Genomic DNA, 24,377 nt, shown 5'->3' with positions numbered 1-24,377 from the left:
TGGTTATGGTAGGGGATTTTAACTTTTCAAACATAGACTGGGACTACCATTGTGTTAAGGGTTTAGATGGAGAGGAATTTGTTAAGTGTGTACAAGACAATTTTCTGATTCAGTATGTGGATGTACCCACTAGAGAAGGTGCAAAACTTGACCTACTCTTGGGAAATAAGGCAGGGCAGGTGAATGAGGTGTCAGTGGGGGGAACACTTTGGAGCCAGCGACCATAATAGAACAGATCTAAAAGTTGAAGTTCTAAATTGGAGAAAGGCCAACTTTGACGGTATTAGGCAAGAACTTTCGAAAGCTGATTGGGGGCAGATGTTCACAGGTAAAGGGACGGCTGGAAAATGGGAAGCCTTCAGAAATGAGATAACGAGAATCCTGAGAGAGAATATTCCTGTTAGAGTGAAAGGAAACGCTGGTAGGTATAGGGAATGCTGGATGACTAAAGAAATTGAGGGATCGGTTAAGAAAAAGAAGAAAGCATATGTAAGGTATAGACAAGATTAGATTAGATTACTTACAGTGTGGAAACAGGCCCTTCGGCCCAACAAGTCCACACCGCCCCGTCGAAGCGCAACCCACCCAGACCCCTACATTCGCCCCTTACCTAACACTATGGGCAATTTAGCATGGCCAATTCACCTGACTTGCACATCTTTGGACTGTGGGAGGAAACCGGAGCACCCGGAGGAAACCCACGCAGACACGGGGAGAACGTGCAAACTCCACACAGTCAGTCACCTGAGGCGGGAAATGAACCCGGGTCTCTGGCGCTGTGAGGCAGCAGTGCTAACCACTGTGCCACCGTGCCGCCCTCGAGTGAATCGTTAGAAGAGTACAAAGGAAGTAGGAGTATACTTAAGAGAAAATCAGGAGGGCAAAAAGGGGACATGAGATGGCTTTGGCAAATAGAATTAAGGAAAATCCCAAGGGTTTTTACAAATACATTAAGGACAAAAGGGTAACTAGGGCCCCTCAAAGATCAGAAAGGCGGCATTTGTGTGGAGCTGCAGAAAATGGGGGAGATACTAAATGAATATTTTGCATCAATATGGAAAAGGATATGGAAGATATAGACTGTAGGGAAATAGATGGTGACACCTTGCAAAATGTCCATATTACAGAGAAGGAAGTGCTGGATGTCTTGAAATGCATAAAGGTGGATAAATCCCCAGGACCTGATCAGGTGTACCTTAGAACTCTGTGGGAAGCTAGAAGTGATTGCTGGGTCTCTTGCTGAGATATTTGTATCATCAATAGTCACACGTGAGGTGCTGGAAGACTGGAGATTGGCAAACGTGGTGCCACTGTTGAAGAAGGGTGGTAAAGAAAAGCCAGGGAACTATGAGTCTGCTGTCGGTGGTGGGCAAGTTGTTGGAGAGAATCCTGAGGGACAGGATGTACATGTATTTGGAAGGCAAGGACTGATTCGGGATAGTCAACATGGCTTTGTGCAGGGGAAATCATGTCTCACAAACTTGATTGAGTCTTTTGGAGAAGTAACAAAAAGGATTGATGAGGGCAGAGAGGAAGATGTGATCTACATGGACTTCAGTAAGGCATTCGACAAGGTTCCCCATGGGAGACTAATTAGCAAGGTTAGATCTCAGGGAATACAGGAAGAACTATCTATTTGGATACAGAACAGGCTCAAAGGTAGAAGGTGGTAGTGAGGGTTGTTTTTCAGACTGGAGGCCTGTGATCAGTGGAGTGCCACAAGGATCGGTGCTGGGTCCTCTACTTTTTGTCATTTACATAAACGATTTGGAAGTGAGCATAGGAGGTACAGTTAGTAAATTTGCAGATGACACCAAAATTGGAGATGTAGTGGACAGTGAAGAAGGCTACCTCAGAACAACAGGATCTTGACCAGATGGGCCAATGGGCTGAGAAGTGGCAGATAGAGTTTAATTCAGATAAATGCAAGGTGGTGCATTTTGGGAAAGCAAATCTTAGCAGGACTTACACACTTAATGGTAAGGTCCTAGGGAGTGTTGCTGAATAAAGAGACCTTGGTGTGCAGGTTCATAGCTCCTTCAAAGTTGAGTCGCAGGTAGATAGGATAGTGAAGAAGGTGTTTGGTATGCTTTCCTTTATTGGTCAGAGTATTGAGTACAGGAGCTGTGAGGTCATGTTGCGGCTGTACAGGACATTGGTTAGGCCACTGTTGGAATATTGTGTGCAATCCTGGTCTCCGTCCTATCGGAAAGATGTTGTGAAACTAGAACGGGTTCAGAAAAGATTTACAAGGATGTTGCCAGGGATGGAGGATTTGAGCTATAGGGAGTGGCTGAACAGGCTGGGGCTGTTTTCCCTGAAGTGTTGGAGGCTGAGGGGTGACCTTACAGAGGTTTACAAAATTATGAGGGGCATGGATAGGGTAATTAGACAAAGTCTTTTCCTTGGGGTTGGGGTGTCCAGAAGTAGAGGGCATAGATTTAGGGTGAGAGGGGAAAGATATAAAAGAGACCTACGGGGCACTTTTTCACACGCAGAGGGTGGTACGTGTACGGAATGAGCTGCCAGATATAAAAGAGACCTACGGGGCAACTTTTTCACGCAGAGGGTGGTACGTGTATGGAATGAGCAGCCAGAGGAAATGGTGGAGGCTGGTACAATTGCAACATTTAAGAGGCATTTGGATAGGTATATCAATAGGAAGGGTTTGGAGGGATATGGGCCGGGTGCTGGCAGGTGGGACTAGATTGGGTTAGGACATCTGGTCGGCATGGGCAGATTGTTTTCATGCTGTACATCTGTATTACTCTATGACATAGGTGGTTGAGGGGTGACCTTATGAGGTTTATAAAACAATGAGGGATATAGATAAGGTGAGTGGCAGGTGCCTTTTCCCGAGAGTAGGGGATTTCAAAATTGTGAGCATATTTTCAGGGTAAGAGGAGAAATATTTAACAAAAACTTGAGGGGCAATTTGTTTGGAAAAAGAGTTGCTCAGGTGTGAAATGAACATTCCGAGGAAGTGGCGGATAGTTACAATGTTTAAAGGATGTTTAGATAAATACATGAATAAGAAATATTTGGAAGGATATGAGCCAAGCGCAGGCAGATAGGACTAGTTTACTTTGAGATTATAGGTGACATGGACTAGTTGGACCGAAAAGAATGGTTTGAGTGTGGAATGAACTTCCAGAGAAAGTGGTAGATGCATAGAACATAGAACATTCCAGCGCAGAACAGGCCCTTCAGCCCTCGGTGTTGCACCGACCTATGGAACCAATCTGAAGCCCATCTAACCCACACTATTCCATTATCATCTGTATGCTTATCCGATGAGCATTTAAATGCCCTTAAATTTGACAAGTCTACTACTGTTGCAGGAAGGGCGTACCATGCCCTTAATACTCTGAGTAAAGAAACTACCTCTGACATCTGTCCTTACTCCTCAGTTTAAAGCTATGTCCCCTCATGCTAGCAGTCACCATCCAAGAAAAAAGGCTCTCACTGTCCACCTTATCGAAGCCGCTGATTATCTTATATGTCCCTATTAAGTCACCTCATAATCTTCTTCTCTGTAATGAAAACAGACTCATGTCCCTCAGCTTTTCCTCATCAGACCTTCTCTCAATATCAGGCAACATCCTGGCAAATCTCCTCTGCACCCTTTCCAATGCTTCCACATCCTTCCTATCATGCGACAACCAGAACTGTACGCACTCCTCCAAGTGCGGCTGCACAGAGTTTTTTACAGGAATTCAGGCACGTGGACACAGACATCTCTCTGTTCATCCACACTATCAAGAATCTTACCATTAGCCCAGTACTCTGCATTCCTGTTACTCCTTCCTCACACTTATCCACATTAAACTCCATTTGCCACCACTCAGCCCAGCTCTGCAGCTTATCTATGTCCCTCTGTAACTTGCAGCATCTTTCGTTACGATGACAAACGTTAGTGGCCCCAAAACAGACCTTTGCTATACACCAATAGTAACTGAACTGCAGGTTGAATATTTCCCATCAACCACCACTCTCTGTCTTCTTTCAGCTAGCCAATTTCTGATCCAAACCACTAAATCACCCTCAATCCCATGTCTCTGTATTTTCTGCAATAGCCTACCATGGGGAACCTTATCAAAGGCCTTATTGAAATCCATTTACAACACATCAAGGGCTTTACCCTCATCCACCTATTTGGTCACCTTCTCAAAGATCTCAGTAAGGTTTGTGAGGCATGACCTACCCTTCACAAAACCATGTTGACTATCCTTCATCAAATTATTCCTTTCTAGATGATTATAAATCCTATCTCTTATAACCCTTTCCAACACTTTACCCCACAACCGAAGTAAGACTCACTGGTCTATAATTTCCACGGTTGTCTCTACTCCCCATCTTGAACAAGGGAGCAACATTTGCTATCCTCCAGTCTTCCGGTCCTATTCCTGTAGACAATGACAACATAAAGATCAAAGCCAAAGATCCTGCAATCTCCTCCCAGCTTCCCAGAGAATCCTAGGATAAATCCCACCTGGCTCAGGGGACTTATCTATTTCAACACTTTCCAGAATTACTAACGCCTCCTTTTCATGAACTTCAATCCCTAATAGCCTGTATCTCAGTATTTTCCTTGACAACATTTTCTTTTTCCTGTGTGAATACTGATGAAAAATATTCATTTAGCACCTCTCCTATCTCTTCAGACTCCACGCACAATTTCTCACTACTGTCCTTGGCAGGCGCTAATTTTACTCTCATCATTCTTTTATTCCTGACATACCTATAGACATACGAAACCAAATTTCATGCCATCTATAAACTTAGTAATCAGACTACCTACATTTTCATCCAAATCATTTTCATTTATTACAAACAACAAAGGTTTGAGTACTGATCCTTGTGGTAACATCACTGGTCATAGACCTCCAGTTAGAAAAACACCCCTCTACCACTAACCTCTATCTTTTACGGCCAAGATAATTTTTTGGGAGAAAGTGAGGACTGCAGATGCTGGAGACCAGGGTCGAAAAGTATAGTGCTGGAAGAGGACAGTCAGCCAGGCAGCATCCAAGGAGCAGGACAGATGATGCCCCAGGCACAAGCTCCCCACCAGGAATTCCTGAAGAGCTCATGCTCGAAATGTCGACCCTCTCGTTGTCTGGGTGCCACCCGACTGGCCGTGCCCTTCCAACACCAGACCTTCCAAGCCAATTTTGTAGCTAACTTGCCAACTCACCATGGATTCCATGCCATTTGATCTTCTGGACACAGCCATTTGAGACCCTGTCAGGCCGTCATTTTCAGCGGCAGCAGGAGCGGTGAGAGCAAGGATTGAAGCTCAGATTCCAGCCGCTGCCCAAATATATCAGTTCACTCATCTTCCCTGAGCGTGATTTGACCATTCCCACCGCTCCCACTGCTGCTGCAAATGTCGGCTGCTGACTCTCAAGGTTAAGTCCTTTTTGAGGGAAATTTACCTTCCCAGCATCCCCCGCGACACTGCGGCACATCCAGGAGGGGGAGAGTTACGTGGATGCTTTGTTTCAGGAGGCAGTCACACCTGGTAGATTAAGTAATCCAAATTCAATTAGTATCAGTGACTACAGAGTGTGACTGCAAGTGAGGCAGAGAAGGGGGAATCCTGAGTTCAGGAATGGAGGAGCCTCAGCTCTTGACCTTATGAGATGCTTGCTCCCTGTGTGGATGAGGAAAAGGGCTGCAGGGAGGATGAGCCACCTGACCACGGTACCATGGTGCAGAAGGCCATTCAAGAGGGGAGAGCAAAAAGACAAATGGTAGTTACAGGGGATTCTACAATTAGGGGGACAGATAGTATCCTTTGTGAGTCAGTTCTGGGAGACCCACATGGCGTGTTGCCTGACCGGTGTCAGGTTGCAGGACATCTCCGAATGGCTTGAAAGGATATTGGAGCGGGAGTGGGAGGATCCAGTTGTTGTGGTGCACATTGGAATAATAACATAGGCAAGGCTGGGAAGGAGGACCTGTTTGGAGATTATCAAGTATGAGGAACGTAAATAAGGAACAGGTCCTCGAGGGTCATAATCTCCTGCTTACTGCCTGAGCCACATGCAAATTGGCTTAGGGATAAGAAAAGTAGGGAAGTAAACATGTGGCTAAGCGAGTGGTGTGGGAAAGAGAGGTTCCACTTCATGGGGCATTGGCATCAGTTTCGGAACCAGGGGAATCTGTACCAATGGGACGGTCTCCACCTGAACCAATCTGGAACCAGTGTTGTAGCGAAAAGGATAAACAGGGTGGTCACTAGGACTTTAAACTTGTGAGTCATGGGGAAGGGAAGGGAAAATGACAAGAAGTATGATGGTAAATAAAAAGGTATGTAACAGGTTAGCATGTGTGCAGAAGGGATTAAGTACAAGTATATAAGAAATAAAAAGGAAGGATGATTCAGGAGATATTATTCGAGATGTTGGTATCATGAGGATAAGAAGGCTAGCATAAAGAGCACTTTACCTGAATGCTCATAGCATCCTTAACAAGGTCGACGAGTTACCTGCACAAATCATCGCGAATGAATTTGATTTATTAGCCATTACGGAGATATAGTTACAGGGTGGTCACGACTGGCAGTTAAATATCCAGGGGTATCAGACTATTCGGAAGGACAGACAGGAAGGCAATGTAGGTGTTGTAGCTCAAGGACAACATCAGGGCAGTGCTGAGAGATGATCTAGGTTCTATGGAGAATAAGGTGAATCCATTTGGGTGGACATTAGAAATTCTAAGAAAAAGTCACTGATAAGCGTAGTCTAAAGACCACCAAATAATAACATCACATTAGGGCGGGCAAGAAACAAAGAAATAACTAATGCCTGTAAAAATGGTATGGCAATTATCTTGGGGGATTTTAATCCCCATGTTAATTTGTCGAACCAGTTCACCAATAGGAAAGGTTTGGAGAGAAATGCGACAAGCGCGGGGAGATATGATGAGTTTAACTTGTGAACATGATTGGCACAGACAGGTTGGAGTGAAGGGTCTGCTTCCATGCTGAATTACTCTGAAATTGTCTCTATGACGTTAGCCCTTTTGGGGATCGCATGACACTTGCTCTGAAGAAGATCTGGCAGTTCTCCTCGGTATTGTGGTCAATATTTATCCTTCAAAAGAGATTATCTGACCATTATCACATTACGATTTGTGTAAGTTTGCAGTGCACAAAATGACTGATGCACTTCCTATTTTGCAACAGTGAGTACTTACTTTGCTAAAGGCTTAAAGAACTTTGAGGTATCTGTGACTGCAAAAGGTGCAAAATAAATGCAAGTTTTTTTTATTATGAGGAAGGATACATAGCACAATGCCTGATATGTCATTTTAGTTACTTAGTGTTTTATATCCAAACACATACATGTGTGGAACATCCACAGCACGGAACTAACAGATAAGATTTAAGGATCTATCTTACCTCAAATCCATAGACATCCACAATTCCCACGGAGCTATCCATCTCCACTGGCATCAGACAGTGATTGATTTGCTGGACCAGCCAATCAAACAGGACTGAATAAAGAGCTTTGGCGATACTGTCTCTGAGAAAATAAAACAGATTGTTACCACATCTTAACAATCACCAAACTGAGGCAAAGGGTCACATCTTCCTGCCCAGGATTTTAAATGAGGAACAAGAGGATTTCCGTTGGTTAATGAGATCTTCCTGCCAATACAATCATTCTGGAATCTTGAGTGAACAGGTTGCCTCCTTGGGGATGAAGGCTGAACTCTACTGGGGAAAAGACCAAACAGCCAACTGGCCAGTAGCTTGCAGCCTGGCTAAGAGAAGTGGGTGCTGCTGCTGTAGGTGGGAGGGCTACAAGGGCAGACTCAAGCCAGGCTGCATCATCATTTATTGTCCCCAAGGAGACACCTAATTATGACTAACAACCTCTCACTACTGGACAGGTAACTGTGCCACTGGCATTCTGTCTCTGGCAAGATCCCACAAAGAGACGGGAACATGTTGGATAGAGTTTCTGACATAGACATTTCAAAAGTTGCCCCTCATCACCTCTAATTCAGTTCTGGGTCTACAGTGAGGTACAGTGGGGGAGGAGAAACAATGGGAGAGAGACAGAGAGAAAGGAGCAAAGAAGAAAGAGTGAGAGGCAGAGAAAGAAGTACTTGCATTTACATGGCATCTCTCAGAACAGCAATTCCCTTCTTGACAGCACATGTACCGAAGTGTTTCAGGAAGGCACCCCCCCACCACATTCTCCAGGCATTTAGAATGGCCAATAAATGCTGGTCCAGCCTGTGACCCCACATCCCATGAAAGAGTTAAACAAAAAAAAAGTTTAGGACTTACCTTTGCAAGAGGTAGGGTGGGAAGAGGTGTAATCCAGGTAGCTGTGGGAGTCGGTGGGTTTGTAAAAAATGTCAGTGTCAAGTCGGTCATCATTAATGGAGATGGAGAGGTCCAGGAAAGGGAGGGAGGTGTCAGAGTTTGATGAGTGTATTCATGATAAGTTTTCTTGAAGAGTATATAATGGAACCAATGAGAGAGCAAGCTATCCTAGATCTGGTCCTGTATAATGAGGCAGGAATAATTAATGACTTCAGAGTTAGATTAGATTACTTACAGTGTGGAAACAGGCCCTTCAGCCCAACAAGTCCACACCGACCCGCCGAAGCGTAACCCACCCATTCCCCTACATTTACCCCTTTACCTAACACTACAGGCAATTTAGCATGGCCAATTCACCTGACCTGCACATCTTTGGACTATGGGAGGAAACCGGAGCACCCGGAGGAAACCCACACAGACACAGGGAGAATGTGCAAACTCCACACAGTCAGTCGCCTGAGTCGGGAATTTAACCCGGGTCTCTGGCGCTGTGAGGCAGCAGTGCAACCACTGTGCCACCGTGCCAGGATCCTCTTAGAAGAAGTGATGACAGTATGCTTGCATTTAGAATACAGATGGACAGTGTGAAGATAAAATCCAATACTAGGGTCTTACGTTTAAACAAGGGAGACTACAATAGAATGAGGGAGGATTTGGCTAAAGTAGCCTGGAAACAACGATTTTATGGTGAGACAGTTGACAAACAGTGGAGGACTTTCAAAGCAATTTTTCAAAGTGCTCAGCAAAGTATATTCCAATGTAGAGGAAGGACTGTAAGAAAAGGGGGAATCTGCCATGGGTGTCTAAGGAAATAAGGGAGGCTATCAAATTGAAAGAGAAGGTTTACAAAGTGGCCAAGAACAGCAGGAAACTAGAAGATTGAGAAAATGTTAAAGGTCAACAGAAAGCCACAAGAAGATCTATACAGAAAAGTAAAACAGAACATGAGAAAAAAAACTAGCACAGAATATAAAGACAGATAGCAAAAGTTTCTATAACCATATAAAATGAAAGAGTGGCTAAAGTAAACGTTGGTCCTTTAGATGATGAGAAGGGGCATTTAATTATGCGACATGATAAAATGGCTGAGACATTGTATTTTGTGCTGGTCTTCACCGCGGAGGACACTAATAACATGCCAGTAACTGACAAGGAGGCTAAGGCAGGTGAGGACCTGGAAACAATCATTATCACAAAAGAGGTAGAGTTGGGCAAGCTAATGGAGCTAAGGATAGACAAGTCTCCTGGCCCTGATGGAATCCATCCCAGGGTACTAAAAGAGATGGTGGAAGAAATAGCAAGGGCACTTGTGGTAATGTTCCAGAATTCACTGGACTCTGGGGTAGTCCCTGCAGATTGGAAAACAGAAAATGTGATGCCACTGTATAAAAAGGGAGGTAGACAAAAGATGGGGAATTATAGAGTGGTTAGCTTTAACTTCTGTTGTGGGGAAGATATTTGAGCCTATTATCAAGGAAGAAATAGCAAGGCATCACAATAGAAATTAACCCATTGGGCAGACACAGCATGGGATCGTGAAGGGCAGGTATAAGTTTGACAAATCTTTTGGAATTCTATGAAGACATTATGAGCATGGTGGACAATGAGGACCCAGTGGATGTGGTGTACCAAGATTTCCAAAAGGCCTTTGACAAGGTGGCGCACAAGAGGCTGCTACATAAGATAAGGATACATGGTGTTAGGAGTAGAGTATTAGCATGGATAGGGTTTGGTTGACTAACAGGAAGCAAAGAGTGGGGATAAATGAGTGCTATTCTGGTTGGCAATCAGTAACTAGTGGTATGCCTCAGGGATCAGTGTTGGGACCACAATTATTCACAATATATATAGAGATGATTTGGAGTTGGGGACCACGTGTAGCGTGTCAAAGTTTGCAGATGACACTAAGAAGAGTGGCAGAGCAAAGTGTGCAGAGAACTGGGAGACTTTGCAGAGGAACATAGATACTTTCAGTGAATGGACAAAGGCCTAGCAGATGGAATACAATGTTAATAAATGTGAAGTCATCCATTTTGGTAGGAGTAACAGTAAAAAGGAGTATTACTTAAACGGTAAAATGTTGCAGCACGCTGCTATGCAGAGGGACCTGCGTGTCCGTGTGCATGAACCACAGAAGGTTGGCCTGCAGGTTAAACAGGTAATTAGGAAGGCATATGGAATTTTGTCCTTCATTGCTAAAGGGATTGAGTTTAAAAGCAGAGAGGTTATGCTGCAGCTGTACAGGGCGCTGGTGAGGCCATACCTGGAGTACTGTGTGCAGTTTTGGTCTCCTTACTTGAGAAAGGATGTACTGGCACTGGAGGGGGTGCAGAGGAGATTCACTAGGTTGATTCCAGAGTTGAGGGGGTTGGCTTATGAGGGGAGACTGAGTAGTCTGGGATTATATTTATTGGAATTTAGAAAAACGAGGTGGGTTCTTACAGAAACATATCAAATTATGAAGGGAATAGATGAGATAGCAGCAGAGAGGATGTTTCCACTGGCTGGTGAAACTAGGACAAGAGGGCACTTCCTCAAGATTAGGGGGAGCAGATTTAGGACTGAATTGAGGAGGAACTTCTTCACCCAGAGGGTTGGGAATCTGTGGAATTCCCTGCCCACTGAAGTAGTTGACGCTACTTCAGTAAATGTTTTTAAAGCTAAGATAGTTTTTTTTAACAATAAAGAAATTAAGGGATACACTTAGAGGGTGAGTAAGTAGAGCTGAGTCCACGATAAGATCAGCCATGATCATATTGAATGGTGGAGCAGGCTCGAGGGGCCAGGCGGCCTACTCCTGCTCCGAGGTCTTATGTTCTAGTTCTTATGTTTGCTTTCAGTTTGGTGCCCTGGGAAGAAGGCTGCTTTATTTTTCCTTTATTCCGATTTTGTTTTAATGCCATATTGTCTCTGTCCTGGATGCGTTCAATGGGGATTGGTGTGAGAGGAATTTTAACTTTAGTTGAAACAAGCAGGGAACCTCCCTCTGGATATTAAACCGTTATTGTTCCTGCCCCGGGGTGTTCAATAGGAATGGAACAGAGGGGATTGATCTATTTGGTTGTGGGGGAGGTCTTGGTTTTTTCATGTTTACAACTTTCTTTTAAAAGGGTGGAGGGTTGCTTTTTGGATTGGAGGCCCAGGACCACAGGCTTGTGTTCCACAGGTTTCGATGCTGGGTCTACTTTTGTTGGTCATTGAAATAAACGTTCTGATTGAGAATTTAGGAGGCATAGCTAATAAGTTTGCAGATGGTACCAAAATTGGTGGCGTAGTGAACAGTGAAGAGATCTTGATCAATTAGGTTAATGAGCTGAGGAGAGGCAGATGGAGTGTAATTTGGGTAAATGTGAGGTATTGTGTTTTGGTAAAATAGACAAGGGTGGGACTTAGACAATTCATGGTCTGGGCCCTAAGTAGTGTTGTAGAACGGAGAGATCCATGCGTTCAGGGACATAATTCTTTGAAACTTGCATCACATGTAGATAGGTGCTTAAGAAGGCATTTAGCGTGCTTGCCTTCATTGCTCAGACCTTTTGAGTGCAGGAGTTGGGACATTATGGTGAGGTTGTACAGGATGTTGATGAGGCCTCTTCTGGTGTACTATGTGGAGTTCTGGTCGCCCTGCGAGAGGAAGGATATTGTTAAACTGGAGAGGGCTCAGAAAAAGATTTACCAGAATGTTACCAGGAATGGAGGGTTTGAGATTTAAAATAGACTAAAGACTGGGACTTTTTCACTGGAGCACAGGAGGTTGAGGGGTGACCTTATTGAAGTTTATAAAGGTCTGAGGGGCATAGATAAAGTGAATAACAAAGGTGTTTTCCCCAGGGTGGGGGACTTCAAAACTAGGAGGCATAGTTTTAAGGTAAGAGGCGAATGAATTAAAAAGCACATGAGGGACAATTCTTTTACACAGAGAGTGTTTGGTGTGTGGAATGAAATGCCAGAGAAAGTGATGGATGCAGGTTATGTTTAAAAGACATTTGGATAAGTTCATGAATAGGATATGGGCCAAGCACAGGCAAGTGGGACTAGTTTAGTTTGGGAACATGGTCAGTGTAGACTGGTTGGGCCAAAGGATCTGTTTCCAAGTTGTATGACTCTCTGACTATGACTCTACTCCAAATATGACCTACCAAAAGTCTTATACAGCTGTAATATAACTTGCCAACTTTTATACTCAATGTCCTGGCCAATGAAGGCAAGTATGCCGCATGCTTTTTTTTAACCACTGACATAGCTCCGCAGAGGCCTGTACCTCACATCACCAAATCACCCTTTATTTACACATGAAAAGTCTTTGACTTTAGGACTGCCTCTTCAGAGCCAGCTCTCAGGTTGTCAGGATCTCTATCTGTCAGCCAGGGCTCCCTGACTGGACCAAATTAACAGCCCCAATCAGGAAACTCATATTCTATGTGTTAATTTGTCTGACCTCATTACAATTACTTTATCCACTTGTGTTTCCACCATCAGGGAATTATGGACTTGGACCCATGATGCCTATTTATATATTAAGCTCTTAAGCGTCCTGCCATTTACTCTATACATTCCTCTTGCATTTGACCTCTCAATATGCATTACCTCACACTTGGCTGGATTAAACTCCATCTGCCATTACTCTGCCCAACTTTCCAACAGATCTATATTCTTTGATAACCTTCCTCACTAATGACAATTCCACCAATATTCGTGTCATCTGTGAACTTACTAACATTTTCATCCAAATCATTTATAAATGTATATACAGTAACATAGGTCCCAGTACTGATCCATGTGGAACACCATTGGTCAAAGGCTTCCAGTCAGAAAAGCATCCCTCCACATTACCCTCTGTGCCCTACTATCAAGTCAATTTTGCATCCAATTTACCAACTCACCTTGGATCCCATGTGACTTAACTTTCTGGAACAGCCTAGCATTAGGGATCTTGTCAAATGCTGAGTGAAGTACATGTAGACAACATTCATTGCCCTACCCTCAATCATCTTTGTCACTTCTTCAAGAAACTCAATCACAAGGCCATGCTGATGAGCCTTAATAAGTCCATTATTTTCCAAATGCAAGTAAATCCTAACACTGGCCCATCATTTCCCAGATTATCCCTGTTGCCCTTCTTAAACAAAGGAACAACATTGGCTATTCTCCAGCCTTCTGGGACCTCACCAGTGGCTAAAGAGAATACAAAGGTCTCTGTCAAGGCCCAGCAATCTCCTCCCTTGCTTCCCTCAGTATCCTGAGATACATCCCATCAGTCCCTGGGGACTTAACTACCTTAATGTTTTGAAGACACCCAACACCTCCTCCTTCTTAATATCAACATCTCCCAGAATATTAACATATCTCTCTCTAATCTTACCAACATTCATGTTATTCTACTTGGTGAATATCAATGTACAGTACTCATTCAGAACCTTAGCCACTTCCTCCAGCTCCACATATAGATTCCCTCCTTTGTCCTTAAGTGGGCTTACCCTTTCCTTAACCCCCTCTTGCTCCAAATATACAGCCTTGAGGTTTTCCTTCATCCTATTTGCCATGTTCATTTCATAGCCCCCCTTGCCTCCTTAATGTCTTGTTTAAGTTCTTTTCTGCTTCCTTTAACCCCCTCAAGGACTTTGTTTGATTTTGATTTCTTAAACCTTCCAATAATTCCCTTTTTCGTTTTGACTCTCAATACCTCTTGTCATCCAAAGTTCCTGAATTTTACCATCAGTATCTTTCAGCTTCATAGGAATGTGCCAGTGCTGAACTCTGAACTGCAGATGCTGGAAACTGTACTGAGAAACAACAAATGCTGGAGATCACAACGGGGTCAGACAGCATCATCTAGACCCTAAACCCTAGCTTGCTTTCTCTCCATGGACGCTGTCTGAACCTGTTATGATCTCCAGCATTTGTTGTGTCTCAGTACTGAACTCTGGTCTATTGATCTTTCAAAGACTCCTACATGTCGTTGGGATGGCATGGTGGCTCAGTGGTTAGCACTGCTGCCTCACAGCACCAGGGACCTGGGTCGGATTCCAGTCTTGGGGGACTCTCTGTGTGGAGTTTGCACATTCTCCCCCTGTCTGCGTGGGTTTCCTCCGGGTGCTCCGGTTTCCTCCCACAGTCCAAAGATGTGCAGGTCAGGTGAATTGGCCATGCTAAATTGTCCGTAGTGTTAGGTGCATTAGTCAGAGGTAAATATAGGGTAGGGGAATGGGTCTGGGTGGATTACTCTTCAGAGGGTCGGTGTGGACTTGTTGGGCCAAAGGACCTGTTTCCATACTGTAGGGAATGTAATGTCCTGGGAGTATTTGATGGGGTCAGTATAGAGGAAGCTTTACTCTGTATCTAACCCTGTGCTGTCGCTGCCCTGGGAGTGTTTCATGGGGTCAATGTAGAGGGAGCTTTACTCTGGATCTAACCCCGTGTTGCCCCTGCCCTGGGAGTGTTTGATGGGGTCAATGTAGAGGGAGCTTTACTCTGTATCTAACCCTGTTCTCCCCCTGTCCTGGGAGTGTTTGATGGAGGGGGGACAGTGTAGAGGGAGCTTTACACTGTATCTAACCCTGTACTCCCCCTGTCCTGGGAGTGTTTGATGGGTCAGTGTAGAGCGAGCTTTACTTTCAGTGTAAAAGAGTAAAGGAGACTTTACTCTGCTGCTGTTGCTGCTTGCTGGGACATGGAGCTTGGAGCCTCACCTGCTCCCACGAGGTGTGGGATCTGGGAGCCTCTCCTGCTGCTGCTGGTACTATCCACATCCGGGACCCAGTCAGCATTAGGCACTTAATGATCGAAGCAACCAGCAGCATGAATCACCTGAAGGCCCGGGACCTGGGGCTAGTTTCTGATGAGGTGGTGGGGGCTGAGAGGCAACTATTGCCTGATGAGACTGAACCATTTATAAAGGGAGTGAGGGTGGCACTCGAGTGGAAAGAAAACTCCAGGATTATCATCGTCAACCTCAGAGACAAGGCCCAGCCGAACCTACTTTGGTTAGAGGTGGGTGGGGGCATGTGTTGCATCTTCTGCAGCTCCTGTACCTCCGGGGATCTTGTCACCTTTCTCCATGCTGACCAACCAGCATGGGGGGGCAGTGTTAACGCCCATCCTTGAGTTCCTATCAAGCAATACGTTGTGGCCATCGGCAAGGGACAGTCAACGTCCCCCCTATCGTCACTGCATCCAAGCTATCAGGAAGGCAGTGAGTAACTCGTGCACCTCAGCCTGGAGAAGGGGCTCACTGTGAGGGGGCCATCTGCCTCTTGATCTGTGCTCTTCTGGGAGTATCTGTAGGAATGTGGCAGAGAGGAGTTTACTTTCAATTTAAAAGAGTAGAGGTAGCTTTTCACTTTATTTAACTCTGTGCCGTCCCTGTCCTGGGAGAGCTTGATGAGGACAGTGTAGAGAGCGCTTTACTCTGTATCTAACCCTGCGCAGTCCCTGTCCTGGGAGTGTTTGATGGGGGAAAATGTAGAGGGAGCTTCACTCCTTATCTAAACCCATATGCTGTCCCTGCCCTGGGAGTGTTTGATTTTGATGGAAGGGAACATTAACTCATTTTGCTTGTGATTTGTAATGCTATAATTTACCTGTTAATTTACGTCAGCAGCAAATGACAAACGCTGGATAGAAAATGCTGTGTTATCACAGACCTTTTGTTAAAGCTCTCTCTTCTTTGAACTTTTGAAAAGCCAGTCCCTCTCTGCTCAATTGCAGTTATATCTCTCATCTTGACCACCTATTGGATGTTGTCTTTGATAGATATGGTTATAAATCACTTGGCATGATTGCAACATCCTGCAAATTTCACAAAGTCCCAGAACTTTCAGTCCCATCGCATAGTCAATGTTTATGACAATTATTGTGTTTTGCTGTGATTTGCAGAGGTTCTGTCTATAAATATGTCACACTGCCCTGTGTAGATACTCTGCTAATTTTGAGTCAGCGGGAACACTGACACAGACTAAACAGCCACTCACTTCCTAGGGGTAAGTCATTCGTTCAACAACACCAGGACTCAAAGTAGTGATGACAGCTTAGACCTCTCTGTAACAGTGTGACTGGCAGGTCTGGTGGGAATGGGCTGGGGGATACGTTAGAATGGACTGAGGGATGAGAATGGATTGGGGCTATCGTTGAGATAGGAAGATCCAGTGTATATTACGCTGAGCAGGGGCTGAAGGTGACCGTCCTGCTGTGAGGGAGGTGCTGGCCTGTTAGAAAACAGTTGGTGCCTGTTCCTGTGGCTGAGACTTCTTTCTGTCTGTTAATATTTCAGAATCTCCTCAGTCTCGCTGCGGAAATGATCGATGCCAGTGTGCTGACCAATGAGGCAGTGACCTCACATCTGGAAGTGGAATACGGACGGGGGAAGGGCCCTAACTCCCCCGAGTCAGTGCGAAGGGGGGCCCTGGAGGAGCCCAGACCAGGCTCCAGGCTGCTCTCTGGCCCAGTGGCTGTCAATGCCCTCTGTCTGGGCACAGCTCTGATCTGTGCAGGGGCTTTCAGTGAGGTGCCAGTGGGGCACACTGAGGTGCTGCTATCACTCACTGTCGTGATGGGCCTCGTTGTTGGTTGGATGCTGTTCTACGTTTTGTGTACTGCTCGGCAGAATGGAGTTATTGTTTCTGAGGACCCCCATGCTGGGCCAGTGTGGCTGAGAGGTATGAAAAAACAACTTCTTTAATAAAATCTTCACTCTCTGACAATTACTGAGAAGGTCCACACATATGTAGTCCCATTGATAAGGTGTTATCAGACTTAAGAATGGATCTCTCCTATGTTAGAGTTGATCTCTCTCTACACCTTCTCTGTAGCTGTAATACTGTAACCTGCACTCTGTTCTATTACCCGGATGTACTTGTGTAAGCTATGATCTGTCTGGATAGCACACAAAACCATACTTTTCACTGTATCTCAGTATATGCAACAATAATAAACCAAATCAATTTAAAGCAAACCAAATATCTATAAAGTTACATAAAATACCGAGAACAATAGTCTCCACACGTTCGCCTGCCCTTGAGCTCCCCTCTCCACCTGCACCTTTCAGGTCCATTGCGCAGTTTGGAATTCTCGTCCTGCTCCCTCCCACTCCCACATTGAGAGGGGCTGGGGGAGAGGCAGGGGGATGGTCTCCAATGGTGACTGATCATTGGGCCTGACTGATGGATCCAAGGACTCTGCCCCTTCCCCAGGCTAGAAACAAGGCCTCTCTCACTGCCTTCCCTCGGGATCTTCCTGTGCCATATCACCTGGAAGAATTCTCCGCCCCGAGTTGGAAAGTCAATCCACGAAGCAACGTTGGAGCGAGAGGTCAAATGCCCCATTCACCCTCACGTCCAACAACATCCCAGGGATCGGGTCCAGTCAAGCCCAGATGTAAGCGCTCTTCAATCCTTCTCCCTACCTGGCCTCCCCAACCCCAGAGGTGCTCCGGGTGGAAGCCTGTTGCCTGGAGGAATGAACAATGTCGGCCGAGCCCATTACTAAAACTCTACAGAGTGTGAACCCAGGTTCCATTAGACAAGGCATGAAGTCTCATCTACCTGAAACATTAGAATCCCTTCAGAGTGGAAACAGGCCCTTCGGCCCAACCAGTCCACACCGACCCTCTGAAGAGTAACCCACCCAGACCCATTTCCCTCTGACTAATGCACCTAACCTACGGGCAATTTAGCATGGCCAATTCACCTAACCTGCACATCTTTGGACTGTGGGAGGAAACCGGAGCACCCGGAGGAAACCCACGCAGACACAGGGAGAATGTGCAAACTCCACACAGACTCCTGAGGCTGGGATCGAACCCAGGTCCCTGGCGCTGTGAGGCAGCAGAGCTAACCACTGAGCCACCCCAGCCAAGTTTCTCTCTTTCTGCAGACTCTGCCTGACTCGCTGATTGTTTCTAGCAGGCTGGGTTTACTTTGAGATCGTTGGCACCGGCAATGTTTGACGTTGGTCTCGGTCCCTGAGCCTCCGGTCTGTGTTCTGGTTTACAGGAGGCTTGCTGCTTTTTGGAGCTTGCAGTTTGCTGCTTGATGTCTTCAAGATTGTCCACGTTGCTGGGTTTAAAGGCTGTGAGCATCCCATTAAATTTCTGTTCCCCATCACTCAGCTCCTGTTCACGTTCATGCAGGTGAGTGATTTGCTGATCTGTGAGCTGATCTAAAGTAAAACAGATACTGGAAATCTGAAACAAAAGCAGAGATAGCTGGAGAAACTTGGCAGAGAGAGAAAGAGAAAGCAGAGTTCTCCTGATAGGTCACTGGACCTGTTTCTCTCTCTGCAGACGCTGCCAGACCTGCTGAGTTTCTCCAGCTATTTCTGTTTGACCTGTGACAGATGGACTGATCCGTGCCCCCAGCAGGGAACCGTGTCAGACCTGTAACAGAGATCACTACCCTAGCGCTGACGCTCCCCTGCAGATGGATGGTGGTGAGAGGGTGGGAGGTGGGTAATTCCTGTGAAATTCCTTCCCTGTTGCTCTGCATCGGCGTTTTGTGCGCTATGGAAAGGGCCAACACTGATTGCTCTTGATCTGTGAGTTTGCAGGTTCAAGTGCCACTCCAGGATTTCAGCTCCATCACCTCAGCCTGACACTTGCCTGCAGCGTGTGGGCGTTCTGCACAGTTGGCTGAGATGTTAAAGTCTGTCTCTCTCAGGGGGATGTAAAACAACCGATGGAGTTTTGAAGATTGGGATAGTTTGTCATTGTCTAGTGTGGTTTGATGAACCGCTGAGACTGATTGGAAGATGGACATATTCATGAAGGGTTTGTTGGGTTTAAGCCAGCTGTAGAAATATGGGGAGCTTGGAATCAGTGGGCCTGGCCAGATTGGTTGTTAACAGGTCCAGGGGGTTGCAGTTCCTGACTCTCAGCACCTGTTCCACAGATACACTGCCCCAGTGTCCTTGGAGTGTCCATCAATACTCTCAATGCCTTTAGAGAGATGTGGACACTATGAGGAAGCAGAGTGTTTTATTTCCCCAGCTAACTGCATTGTGATTTAGCCCCTTCCCTCTCTCCTTTTCTCTCTCTCACTGCCTGGCAGCCCATTGGTTAGCACTGCTGCCTCACAGCGCCAGAGACCCGGGTTCAATTCCCGCCTCAGGCGACTGACTGTGTGGAGTTTGCACGTTCTCCCCGTGTCTGCGTGGGTTTCCTCCGGGTGCTCCAGTTTCCTCCCGCAGTCCAAAGATGTGCAGGTCAGGTGAATTGGCCGTGCTAAATTGCCCCTAGTGTTAGGTGAAGGGGTAAATGTAGGGGAATGGGTGGGTTGCGCTTCGGCGGGTCGGTGTGGACTTGCTGGGCTGAAGGGACTGTTTCCACACTGTAATGTAATCTAATCTAATCTAATTGGAGTGGACTTGATGGGCAGAATGGCCTGCTTCCGGACTGTAGGGATTCTATGATTCTGATGGTCTGCATTGCCCTTAATGGGCTTTGCATATAAATTAACCAACTGGAAAACATGAGTGATTTACTGCTGGTGGTTAATAGATAAAAGGGTACCATAGTGATTTACTGGTGGAATAAAGCATACAGTCTGGATACCAGTGAAGGTAATCAGTACAGTGAGTTTTATGGCCTGTGGTTTAGCTGAAATAAAGCTCTCACATCAAAGTGTGGAGTTGATTGCAAATGTAAATTATTTTGGATTATAATGTAGCTATATACAATGTCCTGATTGTCATAACCAAAATAAATTCTCTGGCTGTTATCACATTGCTCTTTGCTGTACCGAAACTTACATTTTCTTACATTACAGCAGTGGCTACACTTTAAAAAAGCACTTAATTGCCCAGTAGAAAGTCTTGAGGTCATGAAAGGTGCAAAATCAATGCAAGTTTTTCTTTTTGTTCCCTAATCTAGTCTTACTTCCTATGGGCCCATTCCAAAGACTGCATTCAACTCCATCAGGATGTCACAAGGTGAGTTTTGCTTCCTTTAAGTTCAGCTGTTCCCCCAGTTTCCGAAGGAAACAATGTCAGCCTGTAGGGGGCGACCAATGATTGGTCTTTGGGATAGAATGCAGCCATCTTTGCCAGGCCATTGGCTGATGACCAGGGAGATCTCAAAAGCTCCACCCTTTATCTCTGGAATCCCCGACCTTCCTGCACATGGAGGTTGACCAAACCGCTGGTGGGGGGGGGATCCAAAATGAGGGGCCACAATCCCCATGTTAGAGGAGGGAAGTAGTAATTATTGCTGAAGAGTGGAAATCTGGAAATCGGGAGACTTATGAATGATGGGATTTGGAACTTTCAAGACTGGAATCTTGGGTTTCCATTGGGTATCCAGGGATATGGGGCAAAGGCAGATAAGAGGATCACCTAACTGAATAAAGGAACAGGTTTGAGGGGCTGAATGGCCATTTCCATTTTCTGAGGGATATAAAATAAGATGGTTGAGAGGTAAAGTTTTACATTGATGATGTTTAGTGAGTAGTGGAAGTGGATTATGAATGAATAGTTCCAAGTTTGTAATTGGTGTTGCCGACTTGGAGAACTGTGTCTTTCTGTCTCTCCCAGGACAGTTGTATGATGAGTCAGGTAGGTGCAGGGTCAAGAGTCAAGGGTTAAGAGCACAGTACAGGACAATACCAAATTAAAGAGGATGGGAAAGGTGTTTTAAATGAGGTGTTTATCAGGATAAATTTGGCCTTTAGGGAGAGTTAAGAATGGTTCAGGAGAAAGTTGAGGATTGACATTAGAAAGAGCAAATTAAACTTTCCTGGGGATGAATTGGCCATGTAAATGACATAGGGATTCCATAGGAGGTCAGTGGTCAGAGGTCAGAGGTCAATGAGAACCCAAAAGCAAAATATGTGCAGATACTGGAAATCTGAAATGGAAATAGCAAAATGCTGGAAAAGCTCAGCAGGTTTGGCAATGTGGATAGAAAGCGAAACAGAGATTACCTTTCGGATCTTTCCTCAGATCCACTGAACTTGGACAATGGGCACTTGTACAGACTGTTTCTCAAGGAGGCAGTGGTGCGGTGGGTTAGACTTGGGGAGGCTGCATTCCTCTTTTAAGATGAAAGCAATAGAAACAAAGACACAAAAAGCATAGAAACATAGAGGAGAGGAGCTGGGGTAGGCTCATCCATCCCCTCACGCCTGCTCCGCCATTCAATATGGTCATGGCTGATCATCGAGCTCAATATCCTAATCCCGCCCTCCCCCTTAACCCTTGAACGCTTTAGCCACACAAGGTACATCTATCTTTGTATTGAAAACACATCGTGTTCCTGGAATAGTGAATTCCATGGGTGAAGAAATTTCTCCTCATCACTGTCCTAAAAGATTTACCTCTTTATCGTAAAGCAATGACCCCTGGCTCTAGTCTCCCCCACCACTGGGAGCATCCTTCCTGCATTAACCATGTCTAGTCCTCCGAGTTTAAATTTCAGTGAATATAATCCCAACCAACACAGTCTGTCCTCACACACCAGTCCTGCCATCCCAGGAATCAATTAGGTAAACCTTTGCTGCCCTCCCTCTACAGCAGGGACATCCTTCCTCCGATAAGGAGACCTACATTGCTCACAGTATTCCAGCTGTGGCCTCATCAATTTCCTGTACAGTTGCAGTAAGATATCCTTGTTTCTGTACTCTCGCTGGGAAGGCCAACATACAATTTGCTGTCTTCACTGCCTGCTGGACCTGCACCCTTACTTTCAGCGACTGGCGCGCAAGGACACCCAGATCTTATTGAACATTTACAGCAATTTAAATAATCTGCCTTCCTGTTTTTGCTCCCAGAGTCTATATCATTTATCCACATTATATTATGTTTACCACATATTTGGCCACTCATCCAGCCTGTCCAAACTGTGCTGCAACGCCGCTGTCAACTTGTCACAGTTCACTAAATCATTAACAGATACTGTGGCTAGCTGGGGTTCCTGGTACCGATCTCTGCAGTACACTACTCGTCATTGCCTATCACCTGCCCTTTAATATTTAGAATGGGTGGCCTGGTGGTTCAGTGGTTAGCACTGCTGCCTCACAGCGCCAGGGACCTGGGTTTGATTCCAGCCTCGGGTGACTGTCTGTGTGGAGTTTGCACGTTCTCCCTGTGTCTGCATGGGTTTCCTCTGGGTGCTCTGGTTTCCTCACACAGTCCAAAGATGTGCAGTGAATTGACCATGCTAAATTGCCCATAGTTTAAGTGCATTAGTCAGAGGGGAAATGGATCTGGGCGGGTTATTCTTCACACAGTTAGTGTGGACTTGTTGGGCCGAAGAGCCTGTTTCCACACTGTAGGGAATCTAATGATTTGGAAAAAGACCCATTTATTCCCAGTCTTTGTTTCCTGCCTGCGAACCAATTTTCTATCCATCGCAATACCCTATCCCCAACCTTATGGCTTTAATTTCACACATTGAATACTCATGTGGAACTTTGTGGAAAGCCTTCTAAGAATCCAAACAAGCCACAGCCTCTGGCTCCTCTGATCAATTATACTAGTTGCGTCCTCAATGAAACTAGATTAATCAATATGATTTTCCCTTAAGGTTTTCATGAAGATCTGTAGCTCAGGTTGGGGATGAGGTAGTTGGTTAGCTTGCTGAAATGCTAGGGTTATCGTGCATTAAAAAAAAGCAAAAGGGACAGAACAACAGCGCTTCATGGAGGTCACATTGATGATGATGTTACCCAGCATGGTAATGAAACATCTGCACAGTAGCCCAACAGCTCAGAGAGCTAACCAACTGCTTCATGATTTTCCCTTTGTATATCCAGGCTGACTGTGTCTGGTTCTATCACTGTTTTCTAAGTGCATCGTTATAAAATCCTTGAAAATGGACTCTAGCATCTTCCCCAGTACCGATTTCAGACTCGCTGATCTATAATTTCCTGGTTTCTCTCTACCTCCTTTTTTAAATAGTAAGGTTACATTAGCTGCCCTTCAATCTGCAGGGACTGTTCCAGAGTCTGAAGAACCTCAGAAGTTGACCACTGATGTACTCTGGGATTTGGGTTATCAGGCACTGTGGATTATCAGCCCTCAATCCCATCCAACACCATTTCTCTACCAAAGCAGATTTGGTTGTTCCTCCTTCTCACTAAACCCTACTTTCCCATCATTTCTGCTATGTTATTTGAGATCTCCATCATGAAGGCAGGGAGTAAACCACGAATTTACTTTGGCGGCCATTTCTTTGTTCTTAATTGTAAAGTTCCCTGTTTCTGACTGTAAGGGATCTACATTAGTTTTCACCAATCTTTTTTCTTTGTGTACCTTGTTGAAACTTTTACAGTTGTCTCTAACATTCCTTGCAAGCTTCCTTTCATATTCTACTTTCCCTCCTTAGTCAATCCCATGGTCCTCCTTTGCCGACTTCTAAACTGTTCCCAAGCTTCAGCTCTATTGTTTTCCTTTTAGCTACCTTCATAAGTCGTGGTTTGGCCAATGTTCTCTTTGCACTTTTGCACCAGACAGGAATAAACAATATTTTAATTGATCCATTCTCTCTTTGAATATTTGCCATTGCCTACCTGTTGTCATTCCTTTCAATAATCTCCCAAACCATAGTCCACTCACACCTCATACCATCGTCGTTACCCTTATTAAGGTTCAAGGCCCAGGTCTCAGAATCAACTACCTCCCTCTCCATCCTGATAAAGATTTCTACATTATGAATCACTCGGGCACAGAACCGAAAGTACTAAAAAACAGAGGCACATATATACCAGACAGGACAGAGCACCAACACTTTATTGAAGACACAGTGACGATGTCACCTAGCAAGGTGAGAAAATGTCTGCAGAAAAACACATCACCTCAGCAAATGAATCTACGACCTCAATTCTGTATTATGGTCGCTCATCCCCAAAAGCTCTCTGTCAGCAACATTTTATTCCTTTCTCTCTGCATCGCATCCAGTCTAAGATGACCTGTTCTCTAGTTGGTTCCTCAACATATTGGTGCAGAAAACCATCCCATATACACTCTAGGAGTTCCTCCTCTATGGTATTGTGACCGAGTTGATTTGCACAGTCTATTTGCAGATTAAAGTCACCCATAATTACAG

General features: G+C 45.2%; 1 protein-coding gene across 1 annotated transcript in view; it reads right to left on the bottom strand.

Moving 5' to 3' along the window:
• Positions 1-24,377, bottom strand: part of LOC122562332 (unconventional myosin-XV-like) — a 447,653-nt gene that overhangs the window by 350,019 nt on the left and 73,257 nt on the right. The window contains exons 10-11 of the mRNA XM_043715207.1: positions 23,897-24,011; positions 18,258-18,499 (exon numbers count right to left, since the gene is read on the bottom strand). Coding sequence (XP_043571142.1) covers positions 18,258-18,499; positions 23,897-24,011 — 357 coding nt within the window. The remainder of the gene's footprint in view (positions 1-18,257; positions 18,500-23,896; positions 24,012-24,377) is intronic.

This window comes from Chiloscyllium plagiosum, chromosome 24 (assembly GCF_004010195.1).
Source record: "Chiloscyllium plagiosum isolate BGI_BamShark_2017 chromosome 24, ASM401019v2, whole genome shotgun sequence".
Lineage (NCBI taxonomy): Eukaryota > Metazoa > Chordata > Chondrichthyes > Orectolobiformes > Hemiscylliidae > Chiloscyllium > Chiloscyllium plagiosum.
This window is presented reverse-complemented; position numbering and strand designations above follow the sequence as displayed.